The sequence below is a fragment of the Ricinus communis genome, chromosome 2 (assembly GCF_019578655.1).
Source record: "Ricinus communis isolate WT05 ecotype wild-type chromosome 2, ASM1957865v1, whole genome shotgun sequence".
In the NCBI taxonomy this organism is placed as follows: domain Eukaryota; kingdom Viridiplantae; phylum Streptophyta; class Magnoliopsida; order Malpighiales; family Euphorbiaceae; genus Ricinus; species Ricinus communis.
In genome coordinates, this window is record NC_063257.1 from 12,975,596 (window position 1) to 12,997,287 (window position 21,692).

Here is a 21,692-nt window from a genome sequence, read left to right on the forward strand (position 1 = left end):
ACTATGAAATTTAAAATTTTTTTATCCCGGTACGAGAATGCTCGTTTAATCAAAGTTTATATACCTTATTTTTTTTTTCTAATGGCTAATATGATGAAGAAAATAGGTAATGTATCCATATTTATATAGAGAAAAATACAAAAAATGATTAAAAATTTGAACAAAAAATAGGTTTGAATCAAAATATCATATACATGAAATAAACTCATTCTATATTTAATATACTTTGATGATACCTTTTGTATAATCAAAATAAATTTATATATTTATTATATACTCATTATATACTATATATTGTTTAACTATGAAATTTGAAAAATTATTGTCCTTCGGTACGAGAATGCTCATTTAATTAAAGTTTACATAACTTATATTTTTTTCAATGTCCCATGTGATGTGATGAAGAAAATAGGTATTGTATCCATATTTATATAGAAAATATAAAAAGATAATTTAAAATTTGAATGAAAATTAGATTTGAATCAAAATATCATATACCTAAAATAAACTCATTATATATTTAATATGTATTGTTTATGAGTCATTCTAATGCACTATAGGTGTACGGTACCATATAAACCTATAAATATTGATTTTATTTTAATTTTAATAATTTATTAATATAATTAAATACTAGATTAGTTAATTATATATAGTACTTAATATTGATCAATTAAATATATTATTTTTATTTATTAAAATTATTTATCTATTTTTAGAATTTAATTAGTGGTACTTGACAATTATAAGATTCAAATATAAAATTTGACTCATATAAATAATTAAGAATTTATATATAAATTCATTAACAATCTATATTAGTAGAAGAACACAAAATATAAATAAATTATTTAAAATAATATTAGTTAATAATTATAATTAAAAAATAGACTTATAATGGTAGAATGCCACAATAGTACTCTAACAAAACCGGTTGTTTATTGTATTTTTTAAATCTTTTAATTTCGTTTTTAGTTAATAATCTATTTCCAAAATTTAAAAAATTCATAAAATGTGTTAACTTTATTTTGATAATATCATCCACTTTAGAACAATAGATAATTAAATGACATGTTGAAAACGAAAGTAGATAATTAAATCTTGATACCAATTGATAACATTCCTCATTTCTAGTTCAATTAAGAAAAACAAGTTCATTCAAAGTTAGTTCACTCTCTGTATCATTGGAAGCACGCCTCAGATATGGTCTCACTGGTGCGTATAAACTTGACTTGGCCACCCCAGCAATATCTATGAAGTTAAAAAGAAACTGTAAGTTTTACACTTTATTAATATTCAAAACTATTAAGAAAATATAAAGCAAATGAGCTTAAATCTATCAATTTTTAATTATTTTTACAACATAATAATTAAACTTGCTATACAAATTCAACTTTAAATAATTAGCATCTTTTGATAATTATAAAAAATAGCATCTACAATCCTATGGATACCATAATCTATATTTGCTTAATATCGTTAAAAGACAATTGCTTTTCTTTCTCTCCATAGAAAATAAATAGTAGTAATGATGTCCAATCTTCTGATACAACAAATATTAATTTTGTACTCACCGGAATGACATCATCACCTCTTTGATTCTTAACGACCACCACTCTCCTACCTCCACCACCTTCAGAAATTTATGTCTTTAGACATTTTTATCTTTTTGAAAAATCTTAGACGATGTCCTCTATGGTGGCAGCTCCTGCTATCGCCACCATTGGAACGACTTCGCATTCACCACCACAGCAACCATTATCACAGCCATCAGCATCACCACAAGTGCTATCAGGAAGACAAGAAGAGTAAAAAATAGAAAATCAAAGAACTAGACAATGAGATAGAAATGAAAAATAAAATAGAAAAATAGAGAAGCTAAAAAGTAGAAGAAAGTAGAATAATTCCGTGAAAAGCATAATAGTCAGTGTGTTGGTTTTTACCGTAATTTTATGAGTTATGTTAGTTAGTTTAATATTTTAGGCATTTGTGTAGAACACCTTTTAATTTTTACGTGAGCCATAGCCCTTTATTAAAGACTAGGGGTTCTTTGATCTAAAAGTATATAAAGAGTAGCACTTTTAGTTCTTTGTGGATGAATGAGGGATTTTACATTTCTATATATATATATATATATATATATAAAGAGTAAACAAACTAATATGATTCAAAGTCTTTTTTTTTGGAGGAAATATGATTCGAAGTTAATAAATTTAATTTTCAATAATATATGATCTAAAAAAAAGCTAAATCGTATATGAAAACTTCATTCTAGTTATATTTCAATTCTTAATTTAAAATAACTATATTAGTTGGATGCTATTTTTTTAATCAATAAAAGTATTTATTATTATAAACTTAATAGAACTTTTTTTGATAAAATACATCTATTGGCACTTCAATTTCCATGAGAAAACCCATCATCACTCTAAAATTTTAAGTTGAACCTATTGAGCACCTCTACCGGCATAATTAAATATTAATAAATACTTGTGTGCTTGTGGTGTAGTGTGTAAAATGAGACGTTCATGAGCGAGTGAAAAGAAGTAAAAGAAATAAAAAAGAATTTATGTACACTATTAACAACTTTATTCTCTCTCTATTCTTAAATCTTCTTCCTTTTTCGACTTCTTCCTCCTTCCTTCTTACTTTTTTTAGTCAGAATTGAAGCAAAACCCCATAATATATATGAACAGAATTGACAAAATTTAGTATCTTATTTTTGGTAATAAAAGTCTACCATATACAACTGTTGCACCATTTGAAATACAAACTACTGCAAATGAACCTTTACTACATCAACTTCCATCTTTTCTGTTTTTCTTTTTTTAGAAAACATCAACTTCCATCTTCATATAGATAATATAAATTATGGGTTTGAATTAAGTGTATTGATAATGTAAAAAAGAGGGTAAAAAACTAACAAAAGGACTAATTAATAACACCCTGCAACAATTGATCATAAAAAATAGAAGATGTTGTTGCTATTGTGAGACTGAAATTCACGAAGAAGAAGTTGATGCAGTTGTAATTGCAAGGTGGTGCCATGGAGGGCAACGCATTTACCTTGAGGATTTGTGACCATTAGATTAAAGAAAAAGAAAGTAAAAAAGCAAAGATGGAAGAGGAGAAGGAACAACATTTTATTTTGCAGATTTTCAAGATAGAGTGATAAGAGACCGAAGAGTAAAGTTGTGCCACGTCATTGTTTTCTTTCTGATAAGACAAAAGTTATCAATAGGTTAAAGCACGTGTCATACACGCATGATTTTATCACCTACAAGGGGTTTATTTGTATTCAATTCTGCAAATCGATGTACCTAATAGGTTTAACTTAAAATTTGGGGTGTCAATAGGTTTTCTCATTCTAATTGAAGTGCCTAAAAATGTGTTGGGCCATTTTTTTTTAAATTTCTTATGAGAATATAAGGAGTCCAATTCTCAATATTTATGTATAAAGTACTTGGATAAAAAAATTAGTTCATTAGAACAAGAAATTTCAAATTTTGAAAATCTCTCATTTTGAGATTTGTGGATGAGCAAGGAATTTTTATAGATTCATGGATTTTGCAAAATTTCTTTTAATCAAATGATCAATTTTGACAAAATTTATAAATTTTGCAAATAGCTTAATCGAAAGCCCATAAAACAAAAATTGCTTAAAATAAGTATATTTTTATTTTGTGAAGAAATTTTTACGAGTTTTTAGGCCTGATAGTTGATAAATATGAATTCGTTGTTGTTAATTTTTACTGGTATTTGAAATAAAAGTTAATACGGAGATGATTTTGAATTTTGTGTTTGAAATATTGAGTTGTGATTTTCAGAAAAGAAATAAAGTATTTTAAGCAAAAAGTGTTGATCGGCTCTTGAATTATTTATCAAAGTGCAAATAAACTCTTAAAGCTTTTAAATAGTTCAATTACACCTTTAGAGTTTGAAAAATAAAATTATCATATCCTTGAAGCTAACTCCATTTTTAACTAATGATAACAACATTAATTTTTATTTACCAAGTGAAGGAGAAATTACAATTTTATGATTTAGTGAGTACTTCCTCATACAAAAAAAAAAGTGAATTCGAAAGAGTTATGCAGTTTCTATTAGTGCCTAAAATTAACTAGATTTTGCGCCATTACATGGTGAAATAGATAAAGTTAACTTTAAGGATATATTTCTTTTGTTTTTAAACCTTAGTGGTGTAATTGAGCTATTGTGAAGTTTAAAAGTTCAATTGTGCTTTAGTCCAATATCCAAAGACTTAATTGTACTTTTCGTCAATACTTTTTAAACATAAGAAGAAAATCAGTAAAAAATGTCCAAATACAAGAAGTAAATAGTAATTATTCCATAAAATAAATATAATTTAATGATTCTTGTTTCGTTTCTTTAAAGGTGAATAGTGTTTGTTTTTTTCTTTCTTTTTTTGTTTGGTTGAATGAAAATAAATTTAGTATTGTTCTTTTTTAATTTCTTGAGAATGAACATAAATTTTTATACGATGGTGACCAAGAATAGAAGGAGAAAGAAGAAAAAAAGAAAAAGATTATGGAATTATATACAAAGAGGGTACCCATGTTAATTAATTATTTATGGCATAAATACAGATAAGTGCTTAATTTTTATCTAAAACACAATTAATTATCTAATATTCATATTTTATTTAAGTTCTAAATATTTTTAAAACGGTTCAATTAAACCTAAATCTAAGCTAATTAATTTAGATTGGACTAAAAAATATTGCCACTCTTATCAATAGTATAAGAATAAAAGAGAATAGGCATATGAACAATGTTTTCTACAGTGCCAATTTCAATTTAAAGGGTAATTTTGTACTTTTAATGCACGTATGGCAATATGTAGAACATCAAACGGTATTGATGAATTAGAAGTGTTTTATCCTATTGAATATTTAAACAGTTTAAATTTTAACGGGTTTCCATAATATGAATTAAAATTAAAAATAAATGCCTCTATTATGTTACTGCGTAATATTAACCCAAGCATCAATTTATGCAATGATACCAGATTGATGATAACTAATTTAGGAAATAAAGTCATTGAAGCTATTATAATCACCGGTTTGCACTGTGACAATTTTTTTTTTAATACCATGCATTGTTCTTTCTTATACTGAGAATAAGTTTTCGTTTATATTAAAAAGAAGACAGTTTCCAATAAAAGTTTGTTATTACATGACGATAAATAAAAGCTTTCCTAAGACATTAAAATGAGTTGGTTTATACTTACACGATCATGTTTTTTGTCATGGGAGTTATATGTTGCATTATCAAGAGCACATAAAAATCTGCGTATACTAATAAATAATAATAAAGAAGATAATGATACTGAGTTCTGTGACTGTATAAAAAAGATTGTATATACCATGAAATTTTTGATGATTTGTTGACTAATAATTGAGTTTATATATTTATATTTATATATTTGGTATTCTTTTGTAGATATATTTTGTTAATTGCTGGCTTCCAGAATTATGCCGTACACATTGCTCTCGGAGGTGAACAGTGGATGCAAGAATGTTCGAATGAAAGTTCGCATTGCAAGAATGTGGGAGTTTGTGAATGTTTCGAATCCTGATGATCTATTCAGCGTTGAGTTTTTTATGATAGATGAAAAGGTGCTACATTTATATAATGCTAATTAATTTGATTTATGTTCATTCTTTAGCTTTTAATAAGACTGAATTTTATGCATGTTTATTTACCATTGTATTCATTACAATTTTTTTATCCGGTCACACAATGTAAGGGACTATACTCAAATAATTTGCTGATCATTTTTTAGAGTTGCTAAAGGAAGGAAATATATATCATATATTATACCTGCACAATTGAATTACAAAATCAGCAACCATGCATTTCGTATTAGATTGTCGAGGAGCACCTTTGTGAAATCTATTGAAGATGATTCAGTTATTCCATTCGATCGTTTTGACTTTATTGATTTTGAAGCAGTCAGAGTAAGAATAGAGGATGAGACACTTCTCACAGGTAATAAAATGTTAAATTTTGAATAATAAATTTAAAATATGTTTAAATACATCCTTCTTTTTTTAGCAGATGTCTTCGAAAAATAATCTCTATTGGAGATATTGAGGAAACAAATATCATCGGCATGATTGCAAAGCAACGTCGTATTCAGATAAAAAAATTGATGTAATTTCGATTTCAGATAAAATTTCGGTTTAATCAATTTAACATTGGATTCATTATCATTACGAGTTAACCTATAAATGATGCAGTGATGAAAATTAGATATTACCCATTGGGATAAATGGGAAGTCCAATTTCTCGAGTATGAAGTTCTTGTAGAAGAATCTAATGGTCCTATTATTGTTGTTTTCTTATCAATGATAATTAAGGAATTTAATGGTTTTTGTATTCTTTCCAACCTCTATCATGTTGATAGGTCATAAATAGTTATATTTATTGTATTTAATTCCCTTGCGATTTGGTTGAATAATGTACTTAATTATGGAAATTATGTTTATTCTAACTTAGGTGATGAAATATCAAGGATGGAGCAAAATTCAGCTTAAAGACATGTTTTAAGTCTTCATTTGTCAAAAACCAAGTCTTTTGGAGGAGGTGCAGAAATCTGCACAGAAGATCACTGTCGACAAGGCGTGACCCGCCCAAAAGCTCCGCAACTGCGGAAGCAAAGGCGTGACCACGCCTTGCGTCCCATGAGCTGCTAAAAGATGTGAAAGAGAGCTTCGAAATTTTTAGAGATTAATTTGTGGTGGACCTATCCCTAGATAATTTCCTTTATTTTTGGAAGTGTTAGATTAATAGAACTTTCTTCTATGTATTTAGGGTTTTAATTTATTTAGATCACTCTTAATCTTATCCTTCCTTATAGGGATAAGATTAAATAGGAAGTATATTTCTTTTTTATAAGGATTCTACTATTAGGATTTAGAGTTTTACTTCCTATATAAGGACGGCTAGATACTTTGAGCATATAATTCATATTCTTATTCTTCTTCTATTCTCTACAATTCTTGTGAATTCTTACTCCACCATGAGTGGCTAAAGTTCTTAGTTTCTAATTCAAGAGTGAATAAATTCCAATTGTGATTTTGTGAGGCTTTATGCTTAACAAAATTCTTCTTTAATTCAAGTTTTTTTTATTTCTTGTTCTTATTATTTATGAATTATTGATATTGATTGAACTGACAACTCAATTTTGATATTGATTTTTCTATTGCTAAACTTTGAATTTGTGATCCGTAATTGTCATGAACGATTGACACAAGTAGCAAGGAGCTGGCTCATGTGTGTGTGATTACGGCTTATTCGAATTGCATAACTTGCATGATAGGCTCTAGGGAAATAAAGGAACAAGATTATTTCAATTGCAGTTATCTCAATTAAATTAATATTGGTTTAGTCATTCTCATTATTCTTAATACTATCATTAAGTTGATATGGAACGCTATCGTGCCCAGTTGACTAATGGTAAGTTTTGATTTGGATGTTGAGTTCGAGTCAATTATATTAGGAGAATTATACTTGTTGTGGCTTTTTCGAATAAGTAGACTAAGTACTTGAATAGAAGAATTGATATTTTAGCCTATGATCATGATTACAATTGGATGGAATTAGCACTCTTGAATTAGAAATTTGTTAAGACTGATTTTTATTTACTTTAATATTCAGCCTTTATTATTTTTCTGCTTATTTATAATTTTGATTCAAACATTCAAAATCTCCTTTTTATTTTATTTTGAGAAGCTATCCACATTGCTTCCCTTAGGATTCGACCTGGTTTCACTATTTCTACAAGTTAGTTTAGGACAATCAGTAATTTATATTGAAGGGCTTCGACAACCCGTTCAAATTTGGCGCCGTTGCCGGGGATCCTATTTTAGTTTCTCATTGTTTAAATTATTTGTTTATGACTCGTTCTTCTCAAGATATTGATTTACAGTTTAATCCTGAAATTAAGAAGACAGCGCATCGATCAAGAAAGGAGACTAAGCAAAAAAAAAGTTGTCTCATAGAGGAGTTGGAGATAGATTTGGCTATTGGTGACACGTCTATCTTTCAAGAAGTTACAGAAAACATGGCGAACAGAACTCTCAAAGAGCTAGCTGCACTGGATTTAAATCAACAACCTTTATGCATTACAATTCCTAATATTGCAGTTGATTTTGAATTAAAATCTGGTTTAATTCACTTACTCCCTTCTTTTCGTGGATGTGCAGGTGAAGATCCTCATAAACACTTGAAAGAATTCCATATTGTATGCTCCGAAATGAAACCACATGGTGTGACCGAAGAGCAAATAAATCTTAGAGCTTTTTCCTTTTCTTTGAAAGATAAAGCAAAAGATTGGCTCTATTATCTACCTTTCGGTTCAATAACAACATGGAATGAGATGAAAAGATTGTTCTTAGACAAGTTCTTCCCTGCAACAAGAGCCGCCAACATCAGAAAAGAAATTTATGGCAAAACACAATTCACTGGAGAAACGTTGTATGAGTATTGGGAAAGGTTCAAGCAACTGTGTGCTAAATGCCCACATCATCAAATCTCTCTACAACTCCTAATCCAATATTTCTATGAAGGATTATTGCCAATGGATAGGAGCATGATTGATGCAGCAAGTGGTGGAGCTTTGCTAGATAAGACGCCTGAAGAAGCCAAGCAATTAATTTCAAACATGGCCGAAAATTCTCAGTAATTTGGTACAAGGGCTGATGGAGCTACAAGGCGAGTTAATGAGGTAAGCACTAAAAATCTTGAAAATTAAATTTCTGATTTAACTGCTTTGGTTCGTCAAATGGCTGTAGGGCAATTGCAAATGGCAAAAGTTTGTGGAATATGTTCCTTGCAAGGACATCCCACCGATATGTGTCCAACATTGCAACAAGACTCTATGCAAGAAGCTAATGCTCTAGGCGGATTTACTGGTCAATTTCAAAGGAAGTATGACCCTTTTTCTAATCATTACAATCCTGGATGGAGAGATCACCCAAATTTAAGCTATGGGAACCAAGGAGGACAACAAAAGTATCCTTCCCAGAATATTAATAGACAACCTCAAGCTTCTAATTCAGGTATGTCCTTGGAAGATATTGTTAAAAATCTTACTAATAATAATCTTCAATTTCAACAGGAAACAAGGTCAAGCATTCAGAATTTAGGCAATCAAATAACTCAATTGGTTATGTCAGTTAGTAAATTGGAGGCCCAAAATTCTAGAAAACTACCTTCGCAACCAGAAATAAATCCAAAGGAGAACGTTTGTGCAATTTCTCTAAGAAGTGAAAAGGAGATTCGTTCAGGCTCGATTCCACTTAAAGAAAGTGAACTTAGTAAGGAAAATGAAGAAGAAGCTTCTTCCAAGGCATCACGTAGGGTAAAATTTGATCCTCCCCTATCTCTTTCATCTCACACTCCATTGCCTCCTTTTCTTAGCAGATTAACAAAACCAAAAGAAGATGAGCAAGAAAAGGAGATCTTGGATACATTTAGAAAGGTGGAGATAAATATCCCACTATTGGATGCTATCAAACAAATCCCTAAATATGCAAAGTTCTTGAAGGAATTGTGCACCAACAAAAGAAGAATAAAGGAAAAGGAGAAAGCAGTGGTAAGTAGGAATGTGTCAGCAATCTTGTAAAAGAATATGCTAGAAAAATGCAAAGATCTAGGTATGTTTTCATTACCTTGTGTTATTGGTAATATAAAAATTGAGCATGCCATGTTAGATTTGGGAGCTTCTATTAATGTCATGCCATTTTCTATTTATCAAGATCTAAAACTAAATGACTTGCAAAAAACTGGTGTAGTGATTCAATTAGCTGATCATTCTTTCATTCATCCCCTTGGAGTTGTTAAAGATGTTTTGGTGCAGGTTAATGAGCTCATATTTCCTGTCGACTTTTACATTTTGGAAATGGATGGTAATTCTTCATCAAAATCAGCTTCGATTTTGTTAGGACGACCATTCATGAAAACTGCCAAGACAAAGATTAATGTAGATGAAGGTACTCTCTCCATAGAGTTTGATGGAGAGATTGTTAAATTTAATATTTTCGATGCAATTAAATACCCTAATGATGTACATTCTCTTTGCCATATTGATGTAATTGATCCAATTGTGCAGGAAGTTTTTGCAGAAGAAAGTGTTGGTGACGAACAGGAATTAGATGAAAATTCCAATTTTGAAGGAAATGATTATGAGATTGGTGTAGAATAACTATTCTCAGCAACAATATCTGAACCCACAAATCTCAATGCTGAAATCTCTAATACTAATGACAAGATGTTACCTTCAATTGTGCAGGCACCAAAACTAGAGCTGAAAGCCTTACCGGATAACCTAAAATATGTGTATTTAGGTGACAAGAAAATATTGCCTGTTATCATCTCAAAAGGACTAACAATGAAACATGAAGGAAGATTGATTGAAGCTTTGAAGGAATACAAGGTTGCAATTGGTTGGACGTTGGCTGACATAAAAGGCATTAGTCCATCAATTTGCATGCACAGGATTTTGCTAGAGGATGATGTTAAACCATCAAGGGAACCACAAAGGAGACTAAATCCAGCCATGAAAGAAGTTGTCATGAAAGAGATACTCAAGCTGTTAGATGCAGGTATAATCTACCCAATCTCAGACAGTAAATGGGTAAGTCCAATTCATGTTGTCCCCAAGAAAATTGGAATGACTGTGGTAAGGAATTCAAACAATGAACTTGTACCAATGCGTGTGCAAAATGGTTGGAGAATGTGTATAGATTTCAGGAAGTTTAATCAAGTAACTAGAAAAGATCATTTTTCCCTACCTTTCATTGATCAAATGTTAGAACGATTAGCGGGAAAATCTTTCTTCTGTTTTCTTAATGGCTTTTCAGGATTCTATCAAATTCCTATCGCACAGGAAGATCAAGAAAAAACAAAATTCACTTGTCCTTTCGGAACCTATGCTTATAGGCGAATGCCTTTTGGCCTCTGTAATGCTCCAAGTACGTTTCAAAGATGCATGATGAGTATTTTTTCTGAATATATTGAGAAATGCATTAAAGTGTTTATGGATGACTTTACTGTGTATAGAGATTCATTTGATGAATGCTTAGAAAATTTAACCAAAGTTTTAAGGAGATGTATAGAGACAAACTTGGTTTTAAATTATGAGAAATGTCATTTTATGGTCACCCAAGGCATTGTATTAGGGCATATGGTCTCCTCTAAAGGTATAGAAGTTGATAAGGCAAAAGTAGACATAATTGCAAACTTACCATACCCTACCAATGTCAGGGAAGTGCATTCTTTTCTAGGACATGCAGGATTTTATCGCAGATTTATTAAGGATTTTTCCAAGATCGCTTTGCCATTGACAAATTTACTGCAAAAAGAAGTTCAATTTGAGTTTGGAAAAGAATGCAAAGAGGCATTTGTAAAACTCAAAGATTTGTTGACAAGCACGCCTATTATTCAACCACCTAGATGGGATTTGCCTTTTGAAATCATGTGCAATGCAAGCAATTATGCAGTGGGAGCAGTTCTAGGGCAAAGGATTAAGAAGAAAAGTCATGTCATCTATTATGCTTCCAGGACGTTAAATTCCGCACAATGCAATTACTCCACGACAGAAAAAGGAGCTTTTATCAATTGTCTTTGCTTTAGATAAATTTTGATCTTATGTGCTTGATTCTAAAGTTATTGTATACTCTGATCATGCAGCTTTGAAGTATCTTTTAGCAAAGAAAGAATTAAAACCAAGGCTAATTCGGTGGATTTTGCTTCTTTAAGAATTTAACTTGAAAATCAAAGATAGAAAAGGAGTGGAAAATTCTGTTGCGAACCATTTGAGTAGGTTGATAAGGAAAGAAGATGACCTACCTTTCAATGACAAATTTCTTGATGAACATTTGTTCCAACTCAAGGGTATGATTCCTTGGTACGCAGACATGGTAAATTACTTAGTCACAAGAAATCTACCTTATTGTCTTAGTAAGTCTAGGAAGGTAAAGATAAAGAGTGAGTCTAAGTATTATGTTTAGGATGAGCCCTTCTTATAGAAATTTTGTTCCGATCAAGTAATTAGGAGATGTGTGCCTGAAAATGAATTCCAATCTATTTTAACCTTTAGCCATAATTATGCATGTGGAGGACACTTTGGACCTAGATGGACTGTTAGAAAAATCTTAAATTGTGGTTTATATGGGAAAATTTTTTTAAAGATACATATCAATTTTGCAAAAGTTGTGAGAGATGTCAAAAAGTAGGAGCACTAACTCGAAAGAATGAAATGCCTCAAGTTCCGATTCTCATCTGTGAAATATTTGATGTGTGGGGGATCGATTTTATGGGTCCTCTACCCTCTTCTTGTGGTTTTTCATATATATTTTTGGCTGTAGATTATGTATCAAAATGGGTGGAAGCTAAAGCCACCAGAACTGATGATTCTCAAACTGTTGTAGGTTTTATCAAGGCTAACATCTTTAACAGGTTTGGAATTCCAAGAGCAATCGTCAGTGACCAAGGAACTCATTTTTACAATAGATCGGTTGCAGCTTTGATGAAGAAGTACGGAGTAAATGATAGAACAACCACCGCATATCATCCTCAAACCAATGGACAAGCCGAAGTTTCCAATAGAGAAGTTAAATCCATCTTGGAAGAAAGGATTGGAGCCTTCATTTAGATGATGCTCTATAGGCATACTGTACAGCTTACAAAACTCCTATAGGAATGTCCCCTTATCGGTTAGTCTTCAGAAAAGCATGTCACTTACCGGTAGAAATTGAGCATAAAGCCTATTGGGCAGTTCGGCAATGCAACATGAACATGGATAAAGCAGGAATGTCAAGGCTACTACAATTGTAAGAATTAAAGGAGTTGCGATTAGATGCCTATGAGAATTCGAGAATTTACAAAGAGAAGTCCAAATCACTCCATGACAATATTCTTATATGGAAACAATTTAAGATTGGTCAAAAAAGTATTGTTATATAATTCTCTATTGAAGCTTATGCCTGCAACATTGACTATTCACAAACAGATCATGGTACGCCTTAAGACTACCGCCCGAAAGAGAACCTCCACCCATCGGCGAAGTAAAGCGACATCCTCCAATTCCGGCAACGCGACTGCAGTTCCTCAAACAAAACATAGCGAAGCAGAACACCCTTTAGACGCCACTGCCGTCCCTCAACCAAACCCTAACAACGCATATCCACCTATGAAGTCTAACGCGATAGTCTCGCCTGACATCGGCAAAACCATAGCCCCACCCACTGCCGACGCAAGAGTTCATCGAGAAAAAGCAACGGCAGCCGCTCAGAACAGCGGCAAAATCTCATTTAGGCGAACTCGCCTAGGGAAAGGAAAAGCTGTTCTACCACCATCAGAAGACGAACTGACTGGATTTTTGAAATTCACTACTAAAGCTAGAAAGGACAGGTACGCCGATGTGCAGACGCGAGCGATTTACCCAGGTAAGTATGTCAACACTCATTCTTTTGAGATACTGGATATAAAATAGGATTTTGATGCTTTGATAGCTAGTATGTGGTGGAAAGCCTTAGTGACTGTTAGATACCCCACATTTGTTGAATTGATTAGAGAATTCTACACAACCTTTCAGTTTGAAACACCAGAGAATTTCACATTTGATAGTCTTAGGGTTGTGCGATATAGACTCCTAGGCAATGAATTTAAGCAATCCATCACTGAATTCAATTTGGCCCTAGGATTTATTAACACTGAATTTTCTCTAACCAGTCAATACAAGAGCTCTGCTATAGATTTTGTTGATAATTTTGATCAGGCAAAACTTTGGAAGACCATGTCTTCTGACCCAATGCATTACGATTCTAGCAACTCCAAAGGTGGGTATCTTAATAAACCTGAATGGATTTACATGCAACTATTTTTAGCATTCAGCTTTTCTGGTAGAAAAGACACAGCCAATGTATGTACAAAAGCTGAAATTTATTTTATTTGGTCCATGTTGCATAATAACGCAATTAATTTGGGTTTTTGGTTGGCTTCGCAGTTCAAATTTGTGCTGACTCGTAAAAAGCATTTATGCTTAGGATTTTTAATTACTCATTTGGTTGTTCGCCTTCAATTGCTTGATCTCGATAATAATAACTTACATATTGCTTGTGAGATGGAACCATTGGACATCGCCTGCTTGATAAAGATGCACGTGCTTATAGAGCATAATGGGGCGTACTCTTTCTAAAGGCCTTCTTCGCACGGTCAAGGTGATCCTCCAAGATCTAGGAAACGATCTTGCCCAACGAGCAGTCTTCGCGATCTAGAGGATTCCATTGAACCAGATTTTGAAGCTCAATTGGACAAGATGGAACAACAAATTTCAAAGATGGAGAGAAATTTAGACGCCTTAATGAAACACTGGGGAGTTCAACCCCCCTGCCCTTCGTCACCATAGACTACTCCACCCAAGTGGCTCACAAAACACAGGAGTACCACATCTCTTTTCATTTATTTTGAGAGCCATTTTTATTTTATTTTTTTTATACATTGAGGACAATGTACAGTATAGGTGTGGGGGAGGATAACCACATGATCTCTTTTTGAAAACATCTTTTTATGCTTACAATTAGGTATGCTTTAATTCATATGTGCTACTTTTTCTTTTACAACCTTGAGTTTTATTTTGATAACCTAGAATACCATGTAAGTTATAAATACATTTTTTGTTTGAATTTCAATGCATGAAAGGGGATAAGCATGATTAATGTTTCTTTAAAACTATCTGAAGGTATCTCATTAGTTTATTGATTGAAAAATGCACAAGACTTGATACAAATGTAAACATTCAAGTGAGCTTTTGAGCCTTAGAGCAGTTCATTATATTTTGCTCTGATTGTTTTTTATGAGTATTATCAAACTAGTATGATTATTCTAGAACTTGCTTCTGAATTCATGTTAAAACTACAGTTTTGGATTGATGTTTTAATATGATAAGGGCATTTAAGATTAACCTATTCTTAGACTTTTAAAAGACCTACCTTGTTGATTTTCCTTTTAGTTAGCCACTTTGAGCCTATTTTCCATTTTCTTTTTTATTTTTAACACATATTGTTTAACTCAAGACCTTTCGTTTGCTACCTCTATTTTTTCTACCCTTGTCAAGACAAGAAGGGAAGTGTTGCATGGTACAAATGAAACAAAAAAAAAAGGGAAAGAAAAAGAAGAAAAAGAGGAAAAGAAAGTTGATATCTGTTCCTTTCATGAAGAGGAGAATTGAAGAAGTATTCATCAAATATACTGAATTAAATTGTTACTCCTTATAAGTTCTCATATAAATTGTGGGAATAAATATCAACTTTAGAAATTTTTTTTGTAGTATGTTTCATGGATGTGGCATAAGTTATCATGTGAGAATCTAATATTTTTGTCTTGATTATGAAACATTTCAGCTCTTCCTTTTATCACACCCTTTTCTAAGCCCCATTACAACCCTTGTGAAGTCCCTTTGATTTTTGCATCTAATTCATATATAGTGGTGGAGACTTGATTCATTAGCAAGTTTATGGTAATAACATGCTATGTTTTGATTCTGAGAGTAAATGCACCCTAAACACTTTGAGAGTATTGAGTGAAACCATGTGAGGGTGTTAAGTCTTGTTACTTTGATTTTGATGAATTATTGAGATACCTATTCTTTTTATAAAATTTTTTCTATGAGTGCTAATCTCTTGATTGTCATTATTATTCAGCTCATTAATGTATGTTTAACTTATTTGGTATTTGAGGAGATTAAAATAGATGAAAGGGAGGTTAAAAGGAGCATTGGTATGTTGAATTGAGGTATGCTTGAGGACAAGCATAAATTAGGTGTGGGGGAATTTGATAGGTCACAAATAGTTATATTTATTGTGTTTAATTCCCTTACGATTTGGTTGAATAATGTACTTAATTATGAAAATTATGTTTATTCTGACTTAGGTGATGAAATATCAAGGATGGAGCAAAATCCATCCTAAAGACATGTTCTAAATCATCATTTGTCAAAAACCAAGTCTTTTGGAGGAGGTGAAGAAATCTGCACAGAAGATCACTGTCGATAAGGCGTGACCACGCCTTACGATATAAGCTCCGGCAATCATGCGAAGACTGCTAAAAATGTGAAAGAGAGCTTCGAAATTTTCAGAGATTAATTTGTGGTGGACCTATCCCTTGATAATTTCCTTTATTTTTGGAAGTGTTAGATTAATAGAACTTTTTTCCATGTATTTAGGGTTTTAATTTATTTAGACCACTCTTAATCTTATCCTTCCTTATAGGGATAAGATTCAATAGGAAGCATATTTCTTTTTGATAAGGATTCTACTATTAAGGTTTAGGGTTTTACTTCCTATATAAGGACGACTAGATACTTTGAGCATATAATTCATATTCTTATTCTTCTTCTATTCTCTACAATTCTTGTGAATTCTTACTCCACCATGAGTGGCTAAAGGTCTTAGTTTCTAATTCAAGAGTGAATAAATTCCAATTGTGATTTTATGAGGCTTTATGCTTAACAGAATTCTTCTTTAATTCAAGTATTCTTTATTTCTTGTTCTTATTATTTATGAATTATTGATATTGATTAAACTGACGACTCAATTTTGATATTGATTTTTCTATTGCTAAACTTTGAGTTTGTGATCCGTAATTATCATGAACGATTGACACAAGTAGCAAGGAGCTGACTCATGTGTGTGTGATTACAGCTTATTCGAATTACATAGCTTGCATGATAGGCTCTAGGGAAATAAAGGAACAAGATTATTTCAATTGCAGTTATCTCAATTAAATTAATATTGGTTTAGTCATTCTCATTATTCTTAATGCTATCATTAAGTTGATATGGAACACTATCGTGCCCAGTTGACTAATGGTAAGTTTTGATTTGGATGTTGGGTTCGAGTCAATTATATTAGGAGAATTACACTTGTTGCGGCTTTTTCGAATAAGTAGACTAAGTACTTGAATAGAAGAATTGATATTTTAGCCTATGATCATGATTACAATTGGATGGAATTAGCACTCTTGAATTGGAAATTTGTTAAGACTAATTTTTATTTACTTTAATATTCAGCCTTCATTATTTTTCTGCTTATTTATAATTTTGATTCAAACATTCAAAACCTCCTTTTTATTTTACTTTGAGAAGTTATCCACATTAGTTTCTTTGGGATTCGATCTGGTTTCACTATTTCTACAAGTTAGTTTAGGAAAATCAGTAATTTATTTTGAAGGGCTTCGACAACCCGTTCACATGTCATCATGTGCAATGGCATAAATACATGGCAATTTTCTTCTCCAATGTTCTGCAGATATAATTTATGTGAATAGTTCTTCTGCAACAATTTTTTTGTGAATTTAGATATTCCTTATCTGAACGACTTTCGATTAGATAAACTCAAAATTATTTTCTAGGAAAATAATTCATACATTTTTTATAGATTAGCTGAAATGGATGAAAAGATTACAAAACTACACATTGAAAATTGGCCTGTTCGTGATGACGAATCCAAAAAAGATATTAATAGGAAAACAATTGCCTAGCTATTGACTTTTGACATTCATATTGATAAGATATTAGTGAGAAAATGCTCGAGTATTTGGTTTTGGTTTATTTTTGATCCATTACTCACAAAAAAATTCCCATTAAAAATTTGTAATTATTTTCGTATTTTCAAAGGGAATAAAAAATTCACGTGTAAAGGTATAATAAAGGATATCGATGTAACGACAGGATGGTGGTATTGAGCATGCTCCAAGTGCAAAAATAGTATTCAAATTTACAATTCACAAATCTGGTCAATAACTGCTGCGAATTAAAAGACCCACCAGTCCATTGGTGTATATATATATATATATATAATTTTAATATAAAATTATTATTAACATTGTGATAGGTACAAGTTAATCTCTGTTGTTGAAGATGATACCAGATCTACAAGGTTCCTCATTTTCGGACGTGCAGCAACCGAGGTCATTAGATTACTAGCAGCGAATCTTGCTCAAGGCTGTAAGGATAAGTTTGTTATCCCGCCATTAATGACGCGAATATTGGGAGTTGACAATTCTTTTCAAGTTATGTTAAATACTAGAGCGAAAGATCCTTACAATTTGTCGTTTAAAGTCACTCATATCTTTAAAGACACTGAAAAATCACGTGCGGTATCTTTGTCTCACGTGAAACACATTCCTACAGGGTCCACGCTCATTCGAAGGCCTATTGGAGTTGGTTCTGAGCGAAATGTGAAAAGATCAGATGTATGCGGTAGTTCTTCAAAAGAAAATCCCAAATCTGATCGGGAAAATGAAACTCAGAGTGCTGACACTGATACCAGAGATCTGCATCTTGATCTCTTCGCAGGTGATACCCCTGTCAAAAAATTATGTACCAAGTATTACAACTTATCTAATATTATACGCTACTCAATATATGTTCTGTTGATTTCTCATTACTGTTATACGTCCATAATGCAGGCCTCCTTCTTCATCGTCCACTGAAGATGACGATATTTAGTGGAACGGTAATAATAAAACATATAGTAAGTTTAAATATATATAATGCTATATATGTGTATATATGTGATTATTATCATGCTTTTATTCTATACATATGCATTACTATCTCGCAATTAATACCATTTTTGTCGTACAGCTGCGACAATCGCAGATTGATGAATCATGCTCCACTAAATGTCTATTAAGACATTCATTTAAGCAATCTGCTTCTCATCCATGTATGAACAATTTACTTTTGTCAGTCTATGTTATCTCAAAATTTCAAAGTACTATTGTTTATGTGTGTACTGACGTATTAATAACGTATATTGTAGGGTTTTATGAGACCATTTAAAACATTGCCATTAATAGTTAATATGTCCAAAGTTGTTAATATTTATAGAATTCGCAGCAATACGGAGCAGCACACAATACATAATTTTGTTTTGAATATTTTTATAAAATAAACTTGATAAACCTCTATTGATTATCCGGAAAAAAAAAAAAAAAAACCCACAGCATCGCGCTGAAAACTTTCTAGCAATGAATAAAATGCAAAATATGAAATTACACATTCAAGTATCGAAATTTCATCTTCATTCTCGAGCCATAGCGCGTAGGCTCCCGCATGTCCTTTTGACAGAGTTGGCGACCAATTTTCTCGTCGTAGATTGTGTAATCATAGCCTCAATTTTCTTTTAAATACCTTCTTAATCGGTAAAATTAAAATTTAAAGTTGATATCTAGTTTTTGAATAAAGGTTAAAAGCTTGCTTACACTATTTATAAAAGAAGTCGTATAAATATTTTAATTAATATGTAAAATAGCACAAAACACCAAATAAATATAATTATTTAATTAAATATTTGATTCTTTCCTTTTATTTTTCTAAAAAAAAAAGGGGGTTAGAACACCAAAATCGCACTTATCAAAAGCCTAAATCATCAAACTTAAAATTGTCATGCCAACCTGTGCCTTTGATATTTCATGGAATTGAAGATAAGAGACATGGAAATGTGATTGAGACATCACATACATAATGAGTCAGATGGGTTACATAATTATGTCCTCCAAATTTACAACTTCTTATGGCCCCAGGACCTGAAAAGAGATTTTGGGAATCAATTTTTCCTTTGGATCTTTACCCAAAATTAGTTGAGGAAATTTACACGTTTTAAACGTTGAAACAGAAGTGGCTGTTTGGGAAAACATTCTAAACGTTGTTCTGGGAATGCATTGTCTGTTTCTGTTGCCAAGGGCTTTAAGCAAATAATTGAGTTTGTTGGGGCCTTTGAGACTTTAATTGTATGATATAATAGTTTTTGAGAGAGAAAGAAAAAAGGAAAAAAGAGAGTAAGGTGAAAGAATTATTTCACCAATTAGCTTAATTTGTTAGGTGAGATTTCAAAAATAATTATATGCACATGAATATTTATTAGAGCGGAAATATTTAAATGTTCATTTTATATTATGTTGAAATATTTAATTAATATTATAAAAGTGGCTAATAACTAAATTCTCGATTTTATTATTATAAATGTTATAATATCATATTAAACCATTATTTCATTTGAAATTTTACATTATTAAGTAAAACTATATAAAAAATTTGATATCTCATCCAATTAAGGAGGAATAAAAGGTAGATTTCAAGTTCGAGACCCACTTCGGATCATGAGAAGCCCTAGCCACCAGATTACATGTCTAATGGTTAATATTAAGTGAGGCTTAAAAGATATTTTTATATCTCTAACAATTTATGCTTTTCACTTAAATTTTAAGCAATGACTCATTGATCGGTTGTTGTTTACCCTCCGGACTCTATTACATCATTTGCTTAAACTTATACATGCTTGCCAGTTGGACTGTCCGTCCTGCCTTTGCTTCTTTCCTAAGCCAATGGCCAGCTAACATAGATGACTACTCTTTTTTGTGCTTTTACGGGTTTTTCAATTTTACTTTTATTCAATTGCATTACCCTTTTTTATATATATATAATTATCCGACTGCTTATATAAATGGGTAAGATACCTACTACCTATTTAAATATCCATAAATATATTTAATAATTATTTATTAAACAGATTTCAATCTGTTTCGGTTAGTATACAGGTATTTCTAATCGGATTTAGATAACAAATATAATTTTTTAAACGGGTTTGGGACGGATTCGGCTACGTGTATTTTAATTGGGTTTGAATATCTTTAAATGGGTGGGTACCCTACTTGTTGCCATTCCTTGTACAGTGGAAATGTTTGACTTAAACTTCAATCATAAAATCAAACCCATGTGCATTCTTATCTCCCAAAATAAAACTAACTTTGGATACTTATAACAAAATAAAAAGCAAATTAAAGTAGTAAACATGGTGTTCAGACTGTAAATGTTTTCCATGGTGTTCAGACTATAAATGTTTTCCATGGCTGAAAGTTGACAATATTTATTGTAAAATGGAGTGATAAGTGTTAAAAGCACTTACTTTTGAGTATTATTTTATATTATTTTACCTTCAATTAATCATTATTTTGAGTATTATTTTATATTTATTTATTCAAGTTTGATTTTATTATTTTAGGCATTTTAAAGATATATATGTCAATGAGTTGAATGGAATCGAAAAGCATGAGAATAGGGCAAAGGAAAGGCATATTTATCTAAATTTAAGTCTTCACACGGGCATGACACAGGAAGCTACACCCCCGTGTTACTATTTGGAGTGGATTACATAAAAGGGCAGAAACTCATTTGAATGGCACGAGGAGCACACCGTTGTGTGGCTGGCCCATGTAAGTTGCAAATGTTGGCCAAATGGAAGATGCCTCCACACTGAGCTTGCACTGTTGTGTGCCTTCCTGTGTCACTTGTCTAGAAGGGACTGAAGCTAGAAGACTCCACACGAGGAGCTTACACCCAGTGTGGCTTAGCCATGTGACTTAATGATCATTCAACGTTTGTGAAAGTCAATGGACCTTACACCACCGTGTGGTCCATGTGTTGAATGTCTTGTTTTCACTATTTAAGGATTTTTAAGTTTTATTTTTTGGGATTCTGATTTTTATATTATTTTAGAGAGAGGAAGATTTAGCAATCCGAATTCTCTCGATTTCTAGAGTTTTTTCAAGGTTATTCAAGAAAGAAACATAAATTTCCTTCTTTGTTTTCAAGAATTGAAG

The 21,692-nt window shown here is 31.6% G+C and overlaps 1 protein-coding gene and 1 pseudogene across 1 annotated transcript; both read left to right on the forward strand.

The window, feature by feature from the left end:
• The first annotated feature begins 1,686 nt into the window (after positions 1-1,686).
• LOC125369262 lies at positions 1,687-12,681 on the forward strand (annotated as a pseudogene).
• Positions 12,682-18,062: 5,381 nt separating this feature from the next.
• Positions 18,063-18,914, forward strand: LOC125369263. Its single transcript, XM_048371273.1, has 3 exons — positions 18,063-18,384; positions 18,498-18,544; positions 18,676-18,914. The coding sequence occupies exons 1-3, from the start codon at positions 18,063-18,065 to the stop codon at positions 18,871-18,873; spliced, it is 567 nt and encodes a 188-aa protein (XP_048227230.1). The 3' UTR covers positions 18,874-18,914.
• Positions 18,915-21,692: the final 2,778 nt, after the last annotated feature.